Raw genomic sequence first — 16507 nt, forward strand, 5'->3', positions numbered from 1 at the left:
GTCTGAATGGAGCGCAGTGCCGGATTAGGTGCAGAGGTTGCTGCGTGTGTGCTATACCGGTCCAGGTGAACGGGGAAATCTAATACGAGCGTTGCTGCGCGTGCGCAATGCCGGCTTAGGTAGGACGGTGTATGGGTGGGGGGTGCATTCCGCGCGTGCGCGGTACACGAAGGGGTTCAGCCTCTTCCCCTTCTGTCTGTGAGTTTGGAGTTAGGGTCGGTGTCGGGTATGAGGTGGGTGATGGTTGGCTGCGGAGGAACGTTGATTGTTCAGCTGTTATAACATCCCTCCTTTCTCTTTAATGCTGCGGTTTGATTATGATGAGGTCGTTGTCAGATTCAAGGGAATGGGTTTGAGGGTCGCGGGCCTGAGGCCTCCCCTTGAACAGTTACCCCCGGGCTTTGCAGTTAATGGCGGTACAGCTTCGTCAATGAATGGGTCCCTCTTCTGCTGTGTTGTAGGGATTTCGCCGCATGAAATGCATTACAGTCAGTGAATAAAGGCTGTCTGTCGTGTTTTGCTTCTGACTAATATAACTCGAGTTTAATTTTACTACTTTTGCACACTGGGTGGTTCTGGTATTACAAATGAGTGCCTGCATCTAAACGCAGGGAGCCGTACTTTCTTTAAAACGTTTTTTGGAAACAAATGTCAGCCTTAGAAGTTCAGTTATAAGAGCTCCGACGGCGTGAAAAGTAAATCATTGCCTGATGTACTCAGCAATTGTGAGAACAAACTCACGGTTTCCAAACGGCATTTATTGCTGCTTTGATTTGACTTGGTGCCCCTGAATGAATGTTAATCAATAATTTTTAGATAGCTGCAAGAGTTGCTACTGTTTATATTGTTTTAGCTATCCGAACTGCAAAATCAGTGATTTCAAGTCGGCAAAACAGTGACTCCTGCTGGGATAAGTAGATGTTGGGTGATAACAGGATTGGGTTTGACTGTGGTTTTTCTTTGTACTGTAATTTGTTGAATGTGGGAGACACTGGCTTGTTCATTATTTATTTCCTATTCCTAATTGGACTAAAAATAGTGGTGAACTGCTGCAGTCTTTGTTATATAAGGACACACACATTGTTGATCAGGGCAAAGTTCTGGGATTTTAACCTAGCAACAGTAAAGAAGTGGCAATAGACTTGCAAGTGGTGATGTTCCTGTGCTTCTGTTGGTTCCTGTCATCCTTGGAGGTGGAGCTTGTGGGTTTGCAAGGTACTGAAGAAACCATGAGTTACTGCCATGTAACTTGTTTATGACAATAGACAATAGGTGCAGGAGTAGACCATTCTGCCCTTCGAGCCTGCACCACCATACAATATGATCATGGCTGATCATCCTTAATCAGTATCCTGTTCCTGCCTTATCTCCATAACCCTTTATTCCACTATCCTTGAGAGCTCTATCCAACTCTTTCTTAAATGAATCCAGAGACTGGGCCTCCACTGCCCTCTGGGGCAGAGCATTCCACACAGCCACCACTCTCTGGGTGAAGAAGTTTCTCCTCACCTCTGTCCTAAATGGTCTACCCTGTATTTTTAAGCTGTGTCCTCTGGTTCACGACTCACCCATCAGCGGAAACATGTTTCCTGCCTCCAGAGTGTCCAATCCTTTAATAATCTTATCTGTCTCAATCAGATCCCCTCTCAGTCTTCTAAACTCAAGGGTATACAAGCCCAGTCACTCCAGTCTTTCAGTGTAAGGTAGTCCCGCCATTCCAGGAATTGACCTCGTGAACCTACGCTGCACTCCCTCAATAGCCAGAATGTCTTTCCTCAAATTTGGAGACCAGAACTGCACACAGTACTCCAGGTGTGGTCTCACCAGGGCCCTGTACAGCTGCAGAAGAACCTCTTTGCTTCTATACCCAATCCCTCTTGTTATGAAGGCCAACATGCTATTAGTCTTCTTCACTACCTGCTGTACCTGCATGCTTACCTTCATTGACTGGTGTACAAGAACACCCAGCTCTCTTTGTACTGACCCTTTACCTAAATTGATTCCATTTAGGTAGTAATCTGCCTTCCTGTTCTTGCCACCAAAGTGGATAACCATACATTTATCCACATTAAACTGCATCTGCCATGCATCTGACCACTCACCTAACCTGTCCAGGTCACCCTGTAATCTCCTAACATCCTCCTCACATTTCACCCTGCCACCCAGGTACATGTTGCTGCCACTATTGGTCAAGAGACAAAAAAAACTGCAGATGCTGGAATCCAAATTTGACATATGGGGGGGCCAGGAGAGCACAATAAGCCAGGCAGCATCAGGAGGTGGAGGACAAGCAGAAGACTGGAATAGCAATAATGATTAGAATAACTATTGAAGGTGTTTGTATCAGTCAAGTGGGATGCTTCATTTTGAATCTTGTCGAATGGTCTGAAATCTAGAAAAGCATCCATCCAGGCATTGGTTTACAGGAGAGATGATTTGAGTTACTGTCTGCAGAATTCTTAGCCTAAGGGCAAAAGAGAAGTAGGGTGAGAATAGGGCCCCTTAAAGATCAGCGAGATTGACCATGTGTGAAACCACAGGAGATGGGGGTGATCCTAAACGAATATTTCGCATCAGTCTTTACAATGGCGAAAGACATGGAAGCTCGGGAGCTTGGAAATAAATATTGATATCTTGAAACAGTCCACGTTATAGAAGAAGAGGTATTGTAAATTTTAAAAAGCATAAAAGTACATAGATTTCTGAGACCTGACTAAGTGTATTGCAGGATGCTGTGGGAAGATAGGGAAGAAATCACAGGGTCTCTAGCGGAGATATTTGTTCCACTTACAACTACGGGTGAGGTACTGGAAAACTGTAGAGTGGCTAATATCGTGCCCTTATTTTACAAAAAGGCTGCAAGGAGAAGCTGAGGAACTGTAGACTGGTGAATCTGACTTCAGTGGTTGATAAGTTACTAGAGGCGATTCTGAGGGACAGGATACCCGTTCATTTGGAGAGGCAAGGGCTATAAGGGATCGTCAACATGGTTTGGTGAGTGGGAAATCGTGTCTCTCAACTTGATTGAATTGCTATCAACTCCTGCCGAGCTGATAGCAAGGTTCAGTGTTGTGTGATTTTTTAAAAAACTTCGTCCATTCCAGTTCAACACTGGCACCTCCAAGTCATGGCTACCAATTTTGGTGTCATACACAAACTTACCATGCTTTTTTGTCTTCTCATCCAAATCATTTACATTTACAAACAACAGTGGACCCAGCACCAATTCCTGCAGAATAGGCCTCCAATCCAATAAAACAACACTCCACCCTCTTCCTAGCATCAAGCCAATTTTGGATCTAATTAGCCAAGCTCTCCCTGAATCCATCGTGATCTAACTTTACAATCAGTCTACCAATGCAAAACCTTGTCAAAGGCCTCACTAAAGTCCATGTTGACATCTACCACCTTGCCCTCATCTATTTTCTTGATCACATCCTCAAAAAAATTCAATAAAGTTTGAGACACATGATTTCCCACTCACCAAGCCATGTTGGCGATCCCTAATCAGCCCTCACCTCTCCAAATGCATGTATATTCTGTTTAGAACCAGAAAATTATCTTCTTTTACTCCTGCATGTTCGTTCTGGTGTATTCCTGCCCCTCCTTCCCCCCAACTTCACCAAGGATCTAGCCATGACCCTCTTCTATTCCTTATCAACATGTTGCATCATCTGAGAAGTGTCAATTTCCACAGACGCACACAGTGACATCACCTAGCTTCCCTTCATCACTCTACAATTGTCAGACTGCTTGTCTGACATCTTGTACTAAATGTGCAAAAATTTCCTCTCATTACTTATTACAAGGACCAAAGCTGTTATCTTCAGTTCCCACTACAAACTTGCTTGCAATTGACCCCATCTCTGTCCCTGGCAACTGAAGCTGAACCAGACACACTCTCATATTTGCCCCCATTATGAGTTTTTAATCACATTGATGTTTTAGTCTTTTTTGGGATGTGATTGTTTGTTGCTCCTCCTTGCCCTCCCTTGAGAAGCTGCTGGCACTGCCATTCACCATCAGTGCTGAGCTGCATGACCCCCTGGTTCCTCCTGCACTTAACTACTGCACTCAGCTACTGCACTCAACCTTGTCTGCTTCAGTTGCCGTTAAGTTGGTGCATAGGCATCCTGATGAAGGGCTTTTGCCCGAAACGTCGATTTCGAAGCTCCTGGGATGCTTCCTGAACTGCTGTGCTCTTCCAGCACCACTAATCCAGAATCTGGTTTCCAGCATCTGCAGTCATTGTTTTTACTGCATAGGCATCCTGGTCTACTCAGCTCAGCACCAGACGTTCTTAATAAGATCAAAAGGTGCTTTGTCCTTGCTGTCATCTCTTTGCGTTTGGCAGTATTGATCCTATGGGTTCAGGCTGTCCTGCCTTGTGGAGTCACCTTTCCATAGTTAACATTGTGACCTTGGAGAAGGGGAATTTGCAACCCCATTGTCAATCAAAGTTTAGGAACTGCTGTTTTCACAAATCCCAAGATCTCATCTTTGGTGACAGTAAGCTGGAAAGGGCTAAAATGCTTTTTTTAAAAAAAAGCTTATTGTGCATAACTGTTTTTTGTGTGTCAAATATGTTATGTTCTTCTGTTTATATTTTAGCATGGTGTTAAAAAAGAATTTTATCTTGGATGCTACACATGGGTGGGTTGGGATCTTGCACATAATTTACAAGAGTCTTTTTTTGAGTATTACACTAAAAGTAACTTTGATGTCCACAGATTTACAAGGCGAATATTTGGTGGTGGGATACTTCCCTCATATTTAGTGATGGCTATCCTAATTGTCTTTATTGTGGGAGCTGTTCTGACGACATTATTACCCAAAGTTGTGGAAAGTGGAGCTGTTCTTGTCCGCAGGGAGCAAGATGACCAGCGAACCGACATTCAGAATTCCTTCACCATAATCATGCAGTCTTACAATAGAACAGACCTGCTTCTTAAACTGCTCAATCATTATCAGGCCATTTCAAATTTACACAAGATCATTGTTGTTTGGAATAGTGTTGGAATAAAAGCACCAACAGATTTATGGGATTCATTGGGACCACATCCCATCCCTGTTCTATTTAAGGAACAGACTGTAAATAGAATGCGAAACCGACTAGAGCCATTTCCAGAATTGGAAACCAAAGGTAAGATTTCTTGGAATTGTTACAATTTCATTGGTCTTAATTGACTGAATTGGCTTTTAACCTATTTTCTCCCTTTCCAAGTATAATTGGGAGCTAAAATTATTTGTGTGAATCTGTAACTTATGTTTCAATAAAATTTTGCTTGGACTCCTTTTACTTTTATTGTTAAAGATATCTTGTTGCCCAGTCATAAATTGTGATCTGGTTTACAGTGAGTAAACCTAAATTTGAGTTATGGTGAATATTGTGAAGTTTCTGTTTGAAATGAGTCAAGGCCATCAACTTTACATTTCCAATAATTTCATTCGAAGTAACAAAAGTTAACTTTAGCAGATTCTTTGTTATGGCAAAAGTGGCTGGAAATAATCTGGCTAGAATGAGCAGAGCAGAAACTATTCACTCCAGAATTGGTGATTTGGCCTTCAAATTTGCTGTGCTTTCAGTAAGACCTTGGATAATCTGGTCTAGTCTCAACTCCTCTTTCCTGTTTTCCTCCCATGATCCAAAACTCCCTTGTATGTCAATAATCTATCTAACTCTGCCTTGAGTGCATAATCAATGTATGGCCTAGCATCCACTATTTTATGGGAAGAAAAAGCCCATATACTAATGAACCTATGAGAGAAAAATAATCAACTGCTCTCCATCTCTTAAATGATTAAACTCAACTGTTGTGATAGGAAGCCATTAACAGGATAGTATAAGTAGGTTGAAGGTGGATTTCTTGGGAGAATGGAGGAGTGACATAACAGTGAGAAGATCAGGCTAACCCTAACAGACAAGCTTGTTAGGAAAATGGTTGTCTAAACTGAGAAATCAAGAGGAGAATGCTAGTATTTTATCTTTGTGAAATATGTCTATATTAGTGTAAAGTTTCTGTATATGGTATGATTATTTGTATACTTATGGAACATTTTAATGCATTTTCTCTTTTCTTTTCCAGCTGTCTTGATGCTTGATGACGATATTTTAATTAGCGCCTATGACCTTGATTTTGCTTACTCAGTGTGGCAGGTATGTTTCTAAATATTTTCTGACTGGGTACTTGCCATTCTGTTTCAATGAAACGATGCACAAAGGAATAAAGTAACTAGTGGCATAGAGATGTACAGTGTGGAAGCAGATCCTTCGGTCCATCCCGTCTATGCCAACCAGATATCCCAACGCAATCTAGTCCCATCTGCCAGCACATGGCCCATATCCCTCCAAACCCTTCCTATTCATGTACCCATCCAAATGCCTCTTAAATGTTGCAATTTTACCAGCTTCCACCATTTGATTAGATTAGATTAGATTAGATTAGATTAGATTACTTACAGTGTGGAAACAGGCCCTTCGGCCCAACAAGTCCACACCGACCCGCCGAAGCGCAACCCACCCATACCCCTGCATTTACCCCTTTAACCTAACACTACGGGCAATTTAGCATGGCCAATTCACCTGACCCGCACATCTTTGTGACTGTGGGAGGAAACTGGAGCAACCGGAGGAAACCCACGCAGACATGGGGAGAATGTGCAAATTCCACACAGTCAGTCGCCTGAGTCGGGAATTGAACCCGGGTCTCTGGCGCTGTGAGGCAGCAGTGCTAACCACTGTGTCACCGTGCCGCCCATTTCCTCTGGCAGCTCATTCCATACACGTACCATCCTCTTTGTGAAAACGTTGCCCCTTAGGTTTCTTTTATTTCTTTCCCCTTTCACCCTCAACCTATGCCCTCTAGTTCTGGACTCCTCAACCCCAGGGAAAAGACTTTGTCTATTTACCCTATCCATGCCCCTCATAACTTTGTAAACCTCTATAAGGTCACCCCTCAACCTCCAACGCTCCAGGGAAAACAGCCCCAGCCTGTTCAGCCTCTCCCTGTAGCTCAAATCCTCCAACCCCGGCAATATCCTTGTAAATCTTTTCCAAACCCTTTCAAATTTCACAGCATATTTCTGATACGAAGGAGACAAGAATTGCACGCAATATTCCAACAATGGCCTAATCAATGTCCTGTACAGCCGCAACATGACCTCCCAACTCCTGTACTTCTGAAAAGCCCCGTGTTAATTACCTGTACAATCCCTGGGTAAATGGAAATTTATTTGTAAAGTCCGTGAACAGCCTTCCTGTTTTTAAGTATCATTGTGATTACGTGTTTCTGTTTAGCTGGATATTTGCTTGCTTACATTGAAGATGGCTCTTTATACCTCCTTTCACCTTGACTTAGTGTTGTAAAAAGAAATCTTGTTTGAAACAAGACAGTGGTGTCACGGAGGTATCATTGGACTAACAATATAGAAGCCAACACAACCACCATGGGGGCACAGGTTCAAATCACATTACAACAGTTGGTTTAATTTAAAGTCAATTCTTTAATAAAGATGGAATTGGAAGTCAGTTTCAGTAATGGTGCCATGAAATATCATTGATTGTCATAAAATGTTCCCATGTGTTCTTTTAGTGAAGGAATGCTTTTTGTTCGTGGGTGTTGCTAGCTTGTGCAGCATTAATTGCCCATCCCTAATGGTTCTGGATAAGGTGATATTGAGCTGTCATCTTGAATATCTGCAGTCATGGGGCACTGGGACACCCACAGTATTGTTGGGAAGGGAGTTCCAGGATTTTCATCCAGCAACAATAAAGAACGTTTTATATACTTAAAAGTCAGGTTGTGTGAGACTTGTTGGGAAACTGGAGGATAATGGTGTTTTGAAGTGCCTGCCTCCCATGTATTTGAAGGTGATGGAGGTCACAAGTTTGGAAGGGATTGTTGAAGGAGTCTTGGGAGTTAGAGCAGTGAACCTTGTGGATGTACACAGTATTGCCACTGTATATAGTGGTGGAGGAAGTTAATGTTAAAAGTGGCCAATTTTGTCTGAATGGTGGCAAGTTTCTTCGTTGGTGGAACTGCAACCATCCAGGCAAGTGGAGAGTATTTTGAGCCAGAGCCATAGAGTCATCCAGCACGGATACAGGCTTTTTGGTCCAACAAGTCCATGTCAACCACAATCCGAAATGAAATTAATCCCACCTGCCTACGCTTGGCCCATATGCCTCCAAATCTTTCCTATTCATGATCTTATCCAAATATATTTTAAATATTGTAACTGTATTCTCATACACCACTTCCCCTGAAAGTTCATTCCACACATGAACCGCGCTCTGTGTAAAAAAAAAAAGTTGCATCTCCAGTCCTTTTTTAAAATCTTTCTCCTCTTACCTTTAAACATGTGGCCTTGAAGTCACCCAACCTAGGGATAAGACAGTGTTCATTCACCTTACCTATACCCCTCATGATTTAAAAAATCTCCGTAAGGTCACCCCTCAACCTCTTACTCTCCGGTGAAAAAGGTCCCAGTCAATCTAGCATCTCCTTATAATTCAACCCCTAAATTCCTGGCAGTATCCTCTTAAATCTATTTTAAACCCTCTCCAGCTTAATAATATCTTTCCACAACAGGACTAGTAGCATAGTACACCAGAAGAGGCCTTACCAACCACTTCCAAACCATTCTAACATATACAAACTTGAGGAAACTAAAATCTACTGACTACTTTTTTACTGTAATATTTGATTGATAGTCATGTCTAGGAACATTTTATGAAACCACTGTATGTTTTCAGTGGATGGTGCTTGCCGGACAAGGTTTGTTAGGTGTGGAAGCAGTGGAAACCACGTAAGGGTCAAGTCACTTAGTTTCTTATGCCAGAGTTTCACTTGGTTGTGGGAGTGTCACTGGTTACATTTGCTGTTCTTTCCTGGCTTTGTTCAAACGCAAGTAGTTACCATCTCCAAAGCAAACAGTATTTATCAGAGAAAGAAAAACAAAAACAGAAATTGCTGGAGAAATTCCAACATGCTCCTGATCTGTGCCTTGCAGATGTTGGAGAGTTTTAAGGAAACAAGTGTTAAGTTAATGCCACAGAATTTTTAGCCCTTGACCTGCTGTTGTAACCATAGTGTGTTTACATCTGGTCTAATTTAGTTTCTGGTCAGTGGTAAACCCAAGAATGTGTGCATTCTGGATTTCAGCAATGGTAATGCCATTGAGCATCAAGTGATGATTCTTCTGTTGGAGACGGTGATTGACTGGGTGAATGTGATTTAACACTTTTCAGCCCAAGCCTGAAGGCTGACCAGATCTTCCAATGTGTGGCCACAGACTGCAAAAGTATCTGAGGATTCACAATGGTGCTGAACATTATGCAATCATCAGCAAAAATCTCCCCTTCTGACCATATGGAAGGAAAGTCATTAATGAAGCAGCTGTAGAGAGTTGGGGCAAAGACTATACCCTGAGTGACTCCTGCAGAGATGTTCTTGGATTGATATGATTGACCTCCAGTGACCCAACCATCTTCCCTTGTGCCCGTGATGCCTGCAACTAGATATTTTAGGGCTGCTTAATGCCATTCTTGGTCAAATGCTGCCTTATTGTCAAAGACAAAAAAACCTGCAGATGCTGGAATCCAAGGTAGACAAGCAGATGGCCGGAAATACACAGCAAGCCAGGAAGCATCAGGAGGTGGAGAACTCAGTGTAACCCAGAAGAAGGGTTACACCTAAAATGTTGACTTCCCACCTTCTGATTCTGCCTGACTTGCTGTGTTCTTCCAGCCTCCTGCTTGTCTGCCTTGATGTCAAAGACCACCACACCACTGAAGTTCAGTTCTTCTCTTCATGTTGAACCAAGGCGATAATGAAGTCAGGAGTGGAGTGACCCTGCCAAAGCCCCAACAGAGCCCAGAGTGAGCAGGTTGTTACTCAGCAAATGTCACTTGATAACACTGTTAATAACTTCTTCCATCATCTCACTGAGAGTCCAGTTCAATCCATATCTAGCACAAAGTGTAGTTTTGGAGGTCCAGGATCTCCATCCCGATTATGTTGTTTCATCATTCCTCAAAGTGGTGACCTATGCCAAATCAAACCATCTTAAGCTGCACCATCCACCTTTCCTTCCAAAAGGTCATGAGGTAAATGGAACACTGCAAGATCCTCCCTAAGCCACACTCCATTCTGACTTTAAACCGAATCATTATTTCTTCACTATCACTGGATCAATATGTCCAGGAACTCCATTCTTAACAGCATGAGGTATACCTGCACCAGATGGGCAGGAGCAAATCAAGAAGGTAGCTAAGCACCACCTTTCAGTTCTGAACAAAGGTCACTGGAGCTAAAACTTTAATTCTGATTTATCTGCACTGATGCTACCAGACTTGCTGAGCTTTTCCACCAATTTCTATTTTTGAAGCTACTGAAATGTGGTTCATGTGTATATTCCCAGACTATCTCCATTGTCTTTTCCAAGATGAACACTCAGGTTATCTTTCATCTCCAATCTGTGAAATTATCATGCAAGAGTGTTTTAAAAAAATACAAGTTTGTGCCTCTTGATTAAAATGTTGATTCAAAGGCTAATGCCCGAAACGTCGATTCTCCTGTTCCCTAGATGCTGCCTGACCTGCTGCGCTTTTCCAGCAACACATTTCCATCTCTGATCTCCAGCATCTGCAGACCTCACTTTCTCCTCAACTATTTTATATACTCCATGTTGGTTGCCATGGCTTAGTTAATATTAATTGTTGTTTTTAAAATAATTCATGTCCTCTCTTTAACACCATTTTTACTTCATGGAAGTGTTGGGTGTTAAAGACAAATAATGAAAGTTGAATATTGATAAGGTGATCACATCACACAGAAAGAAACAAACAGTTTTTCTCAATTTTGTTTACAGTGAGTACTCCATTTCAGGGTAATTATGAAAGATCACTACAAAAACTAGGACAAAGCACACATGGTCCACATTCATTTCTTGCTGTCCTAACCTAAATTCAAACCTGTATTGGTATCAACAGTCGCATATATTAGGCTGTGCCACCCTCCCAATATTTAACCATGCACTGCCCAGTCCTATTAAGGCACTTGTATAAATTTGACTTGTGATAATCTGATGCTTGTCTCCTGTAGACTATCTGGAGTTGGATTGCTCACCTTATTCTAACTTAACTTTGCATCACTGATGTGACTAGTTGAGATCTGAAGCTTGATTCTGTTACTTCAATATCCCAGTAGGTAAATTTTGTGTTTAACTCATTGGTATGCCCCTGGTGATCTCTGTCACTAGTGTCTTCTGTAAGGTCTGTTTCACTTTCCCTTTGTTTTCCCCAACCTTTTCCCTTTGTTTTCCCCTAACTAATTCCACTTTCCTTGAAAAAGTACTGTCATCAGGTGGATTTCAGCTTCTTCTAAACTCCCTTGCACCTCTGTAACTAAATCAGTCTTCACCTTAATCTTCTTTGCCTGTTTGAGAACCCAATCCTCTTGTAATTCTGCCCTGAATATATATATTAACCATATCTCTGGTTTTGGCCTGTTTTGTCACTCTTTGTCTGGCTTTTAAGATTATTGCTTTAGTTCCTTTTATACCTGTTTTGGCCCTTTCTGACACTTCTGGATTGAGTTCAGCCCAGTTTAAATTGAGTGATTCTCCTGGAGATACTTCAAACTTTATGGGTTTTACTGTCCTTCACAAGAGCATCTGAACTCCTTTAGTTCCTGGTGTGCTTGCCACATTCTGCTGATTTAATTTGTGACAGTTCATTCCCCAATAAGTATCTATCCCTAACATAGGCAAGTTTAGGATAGGTCCCATATTAACCACAATCGTAACAAATTCACTCTCTAAACGCTAACCAGTGGTATGTCAGTGTTCTTTGCCAAGAGTCCTTTTATCAGAATGCCGAAATGTAATTCACTTACAAACAGAAAATCTTTATTTTGTTCACTACAAGGTTTGTGGACATCCAATATGTAGGAAAATGCTGATTTCTCTCTAATTAAAAATTTAATTCACATTGCTGGCTGGGTCAGCATTTATTGCCCGTCCCTAGTTGCCCTTGAAGGGGAGTGGTGAGATGTTGCCTTGAACTGCTGCAGTCCATTGGTTGTTCAGTAGACCCACACTGCCATTAGGGATGTGGTTCAAGTATTTTGACCCAGTGACCTCAGGGTCCCTGTGTTGGTTTGTCATCCAGCACCAATAATGCCATTAAATGTCCAGAGGTAATGATTCTCTCTTTATGGTGATGATCATTCATTGGCACTATGTCACTTGTCAGCCCAAGTTACTGTCCCTCTTACTACATTTGGGCTTGGGCTGCTTCAGTATCTAAGGAAAAATTGCTGATTAGAGGAACTTTTTCTGTGCTGTAGACCTCTATGACTCCAGTTCTTTTGTTAATCACGCGTTAGTAATGGACCAAACGCCTAAACTTGTTACAGCCAGTTGAGATGTTGGTGGTAAAGGGGAAGAGGGAGGAAATTCATGGCTCCCCTCTTTTTTTTTTGAACTGCTTCTTTGTCAGTCATAACCATTATCTTTATATTGTTTCTGTCTTAGCATAAGGCTACTTCACTTCAATTGAACTTAATGAACCAGACCAAAACTAAAGGCGTGGCCAGTTTGCTTGAGTGAAGTTTTATTATCCGTCCCATCCCCAAAATAGAAACACTCTGGGGAGCAGAACGGAGAAAATGTGGGGAGGGAAGAGTATCTGGTGCAGCCAGGAAAGCAAAGGTAGTTTATAGTTTGTGTTCTGAGTTGCAAAAATGAAAACTGAGTCCCAACTGCATAGCTGTTGCATGATTTGCTCAGGAGTGGTGAAGCTTGCAGATATCTTTGATTTTTTAATCAGCTGAAGTTTTTTCAAGTTTTCTTTCCACCGCACTAAATTGCTGAGATTGAGATTATGGCATGGCGAGAGGACCTTTTTGTATTCTTGCTATGTTCAGTCCTTGTTGCTTTCTCTCCCTTTGTTGCTCAAAGCAAAAGACCAAAGCATACTTTAGTTATATTTTATTGGACTATTTCTATGACATTTTCCAAATTGAACCCTCTCCATGTAACCTTTCATCTCAGTATTGTGTGGATATCTTGCAAATGTGAGTAAAACAATAGATGTGAATTTCTAGGCAGCTTACTGAGATTCAATGCTTGATTAAATTAGTAATCTCAAGGCTGCTGGTATTATATATTCCATCTGAAGTGCCTCCTTATCAGCTGATCACAGCAGACAGTTTTAGCCAGCAGTGTCTGTTTTGCAAAACTGTTCTTAATCCTTGGAAATATCAAGTGTTAAAGTCAACTGATGAAAGTTTAATATTGTCTGTTTTCACTGTGAAGGACTTACATTCCTGATGAAGAGCTTATGGCCAAAACGTAGACTCTCCTGCTCCTTGGATGCTGCATGACCTGCTGCACTTTTCCAGTGCCTCCCTTTTTGACCCTATTTTCACTGTGATCATAACACTGGAAGGTAAACATTAGAAGATGTAGCCATTCCACTAGAAATTATACTGAGATATTTTAGTTTAGTGGTTAGGACATGCTTAGATTCCCTCCCACTCCCCACACCTCTTTTCCTTTCTATCCTATTAACATATTTGATGGTTGCATTTCTATTTTTACCACCTACCCTCCAATATGAGCACGAAGCTGTTAGCTAGCTTCTTAACTGTGGATGCGTTCCACCTTAACTCAATCTTGTCAGATTTAAGATAAATGCATATTTAAGTACAGCTAGCACAATAACAAGAAGAAGCATAAGTTTCTCATTTCTTTCTCTTCAAGCCTTCTCTGGTGAACTCAGGTTTATTATACAGATTGGCAATTGTGCTGAGAAACATCCTGGGCTTAATGGTTCACTGTCATATTCTGTGGTACATTTACAACAACACTTCTCTTTATAGTGTAAAACACCCTAAGGCACTTCACTGGAGTATCAAACAAAACAGAGCCACATTAGGAGATGGTGACCAAAAGCTTTAAATGAGAGGTTGATTTTGAGGAGAAGAGGAATTCAAATTGGGATTTTGATAGTGAAAACCATGGGAGTCAGTGATAAAGGGAATAAAATCCGTGATGCTGCAAAGAACAGAACTTGACCAACACTGTAATCTGAGGGTTATAGGGCTGGAAAAATCCACAGAAAAGGAAAGAGGAGACACTGTGGAGGAAATCAAATCTAAGCTGTCACTCTGTATATTAGGCCTGTAACGAATGTGTTATGAGGTCTCTATGGGCTTAAGGAAAGAAGAATAACACAGTTGATCCCTACTGTAAACAGAACATGCTGTAGACAAAAGTTACAGTATATTGGTATAAAGTTTAGTAAGATAATTGTTGAGAAGAAGTCTCATCAAGGTATATTAAGTAGGATTGTTGTATTGGAAAACATGCCTTCATTTGTTAAGGAATAAGTTTAAAGCTGTCACTGGGAAGATTTTCTTTACTCTGTGTTTGTATTTCAGCAATTTCCAGATCAAATTGTTGGGTTTGTCCCCCGGAAACACATCATAACTTCCTCTGGAATTTACAGCTATGGCAGCTTTGAACTCCAGAATGCACTGGGTGGAAGTGGTGGCCATTACTCCATGGTGTTAATTGGAGCTGCATTTTTCCATGCCAGTTACCTCGACAAGTTTAAAGTTCAACTCCCAGCTGTCCACAGTTTAATCGACAAGACCCAGAATTGTGATGACATTGCAATGAATTTTATAGTTGCAAAGCATACCGGGAAGCCATCAGGAGTGTTTGTGAAGCCGGTGGACATGAGGAATCTAGAAAAAGATTCCAACAGTGGTTTCAATGGCATGTGGCATCGGGCGGAACACTTGCTTCAAAGGTCCTGGTGTTTAAATCAGTTAGCTGCTATCTATGGCAGCATGCCTCTGAAGTATTCTAACATTATGATCTCTCAGTTTGGATTTCCCAACTATGCAAATCACAAAACAAAAAGCTGAAGATACTGGACGGTATCCAAAGTTATTACAGACTTTTGTAAGTGGATCTTGGATAAGGAGATTGACCTAACATGTGGAAACAGTGATACATTTCCTCTGCCTGTACAGCAGGTGCCATCATTGAGGCAGATACCATTGAGTGTTGCCATTTTCTGTTGTTAGATCTTCTGTATTCTTGCCTGTAACAGTCTACAATTCTATAGAAGCTTTGATATTTTTACTGTTTGTTTTGTTTGTTTATCTTTGCTGTTTCTACCTGTACGAAGTGTGGTCATGTCATGATCAGCTGCTGCCACTATTGACTGAGTAGCCAATTTGTGGACTGTGGTGTCTGTCACCTTTTATAAGTAATTGATGTCCCTTACCCACTATTTAAACACTCTAAAAGGTTGTGCCTGCATCATTCTGTTTCTAGGAATCTGCTTTTTCACTCCTGTCTTGTGTATTTTTAATTCTGTGTTGCTTTTAATTTGAAGTACATGTCCAGTCTCAGGATGCTATGATGTGTATACCTTTAGTGAATAAATATCTCAAACTCTACAAACACAATCTTCTCTGTCTATATGTCCATTCTATACCTTGGGAGAAGAAGAAAAGTTATTTGTGTTTGAAATTAATTTCTATTCATTCTCCCTTTCCCATTATTTCTGGCAGCCAGACCCTGCTCATAGAACAAAGATAAGTCCAGGCTTATTGCAGTTAATTCCTTTCTCTGGGATACTGAGTGTAGTCCCAGCAGTGGCCATCATTTTCAACCTGGTGCTGCTGCAAAGATACCAACCACTGGCTGGCTGGACTGGAGCTTCCTCCCAGGATGGAGATGGAAATCTCACCCTTAGCTAGTTAGTGCATCATAAAACATTAAATAGCTATGGGGCAGCTAGTATTGGTTGGAATGCATTCCCAACTGCTGTGGATGGCAGGGCAAGAGGCAACCCCATATCTAATTTGGTTTTGAATATTGAGGCAATTATTGATAGCAGTTTGGACAACATTACTATCAAGTCAAGTTAAATCATGAGTTCAGTCTTGGTTATCTGGATATTACAATGGAAAAAAATTGAAAAATTGTTGAATATTCTTCTTGTCATAAACTTAATGTTCCTAACCATTTTCATCTATTCCTGACTGCAAGTAGGAGTTGTGGTGGAACTATTTTCAGTAAGTATGCAATAGGGACAGTGGTCAGAAAAGAGGGGAGTTCTGTGCATAATAAATTAGAATTATTGTTATTTTGATACCAGACTTGTGCAATGTCTGTATTAAAGCACTGGCCACAAGAGGTCTCTCTGACATCATAGCATGAAGACTTCAAATTGATGTGTTGCTTTTATTTCCTCATGATTAAAGAGCACTGAATTCCGTCTTCACTGTTGCTAATTTGTCAAATCCCTTATCTGGTATCTTACACTGGCCGACCAGGAATTCCCTCCAAGCATTGGCAAGGCTGAAGCCATTGTTTTTAGTTCCTGCTTCAAACTTGTTCCCAGCGACCAATATTTTTCTCCATAACTACTGTCTGAGATTAGGCCAGCTTGTTTGCATTGTGTCACGTTTGAATCTGAGAC

General features: G+C 41.3%; 1 protein-coding gene across 7 annotated transcripts; it reads left to right on the forward strand.

Moving 5' to 3' along the window:
* On the forward strand, window positions 1-15488 carry extl2 (exostosin-like glycosyltransferase 2). Of its 7 annotated transcripts, none has more exons than XM_043699677.2 (5): window positions 5-119; window positions 2856-2994; window positions 4731-5143; window positions 6087-6157; window positions 14448-15488. In XM_043699677.2, the coding sequence occupies exons 3-5, from the start codon at window positions 4780-4782 to the stop codon at window positions 14937-14939; spliced, it is 927 nt and encodes a 308-aa protein (XP_043555612.1). In that variant the 5' UTR covers window positions 5-119; window positions 2856-2994; window positions 4731-4779; the 3' UTR covers window positions 14940-15488. The 7 variants fall into 7 exon arrangements, with proteins under 7 accessions (XP_043555614.1, XP_043555612.1, XP_043555609.1 ...); XM_043699678.2 differs by having other exon boundaries at window positions 45-65; XM_043699676.2 differs by lacking the exon at window positions 5-119 and adding an exon at window positions 163-233.
* The last annotated feature ends 1019 nt before the right edge of the window (window positions 15489-16507 follow it).

This window comes from Chiloscyllium plagiosum, unplaced genomic scaffold (genome assembly GCF_037043375.1).
Source record: "Chiloscyllium plagiosum isolate Xiang-an unplaced genomic scaffold, Cpla_swu_hap1 HiC_scaffold_9, whole genome shotgun sequence".
In the NCBI taxonomy this organism is placed as follows: Eukaryota; Metazoa; Chordata; class Chondrichthyes; order Orectolobiformes; family Hemiscylliidae; genus Chiloscyllium; species Chiloscyllium plagiosum.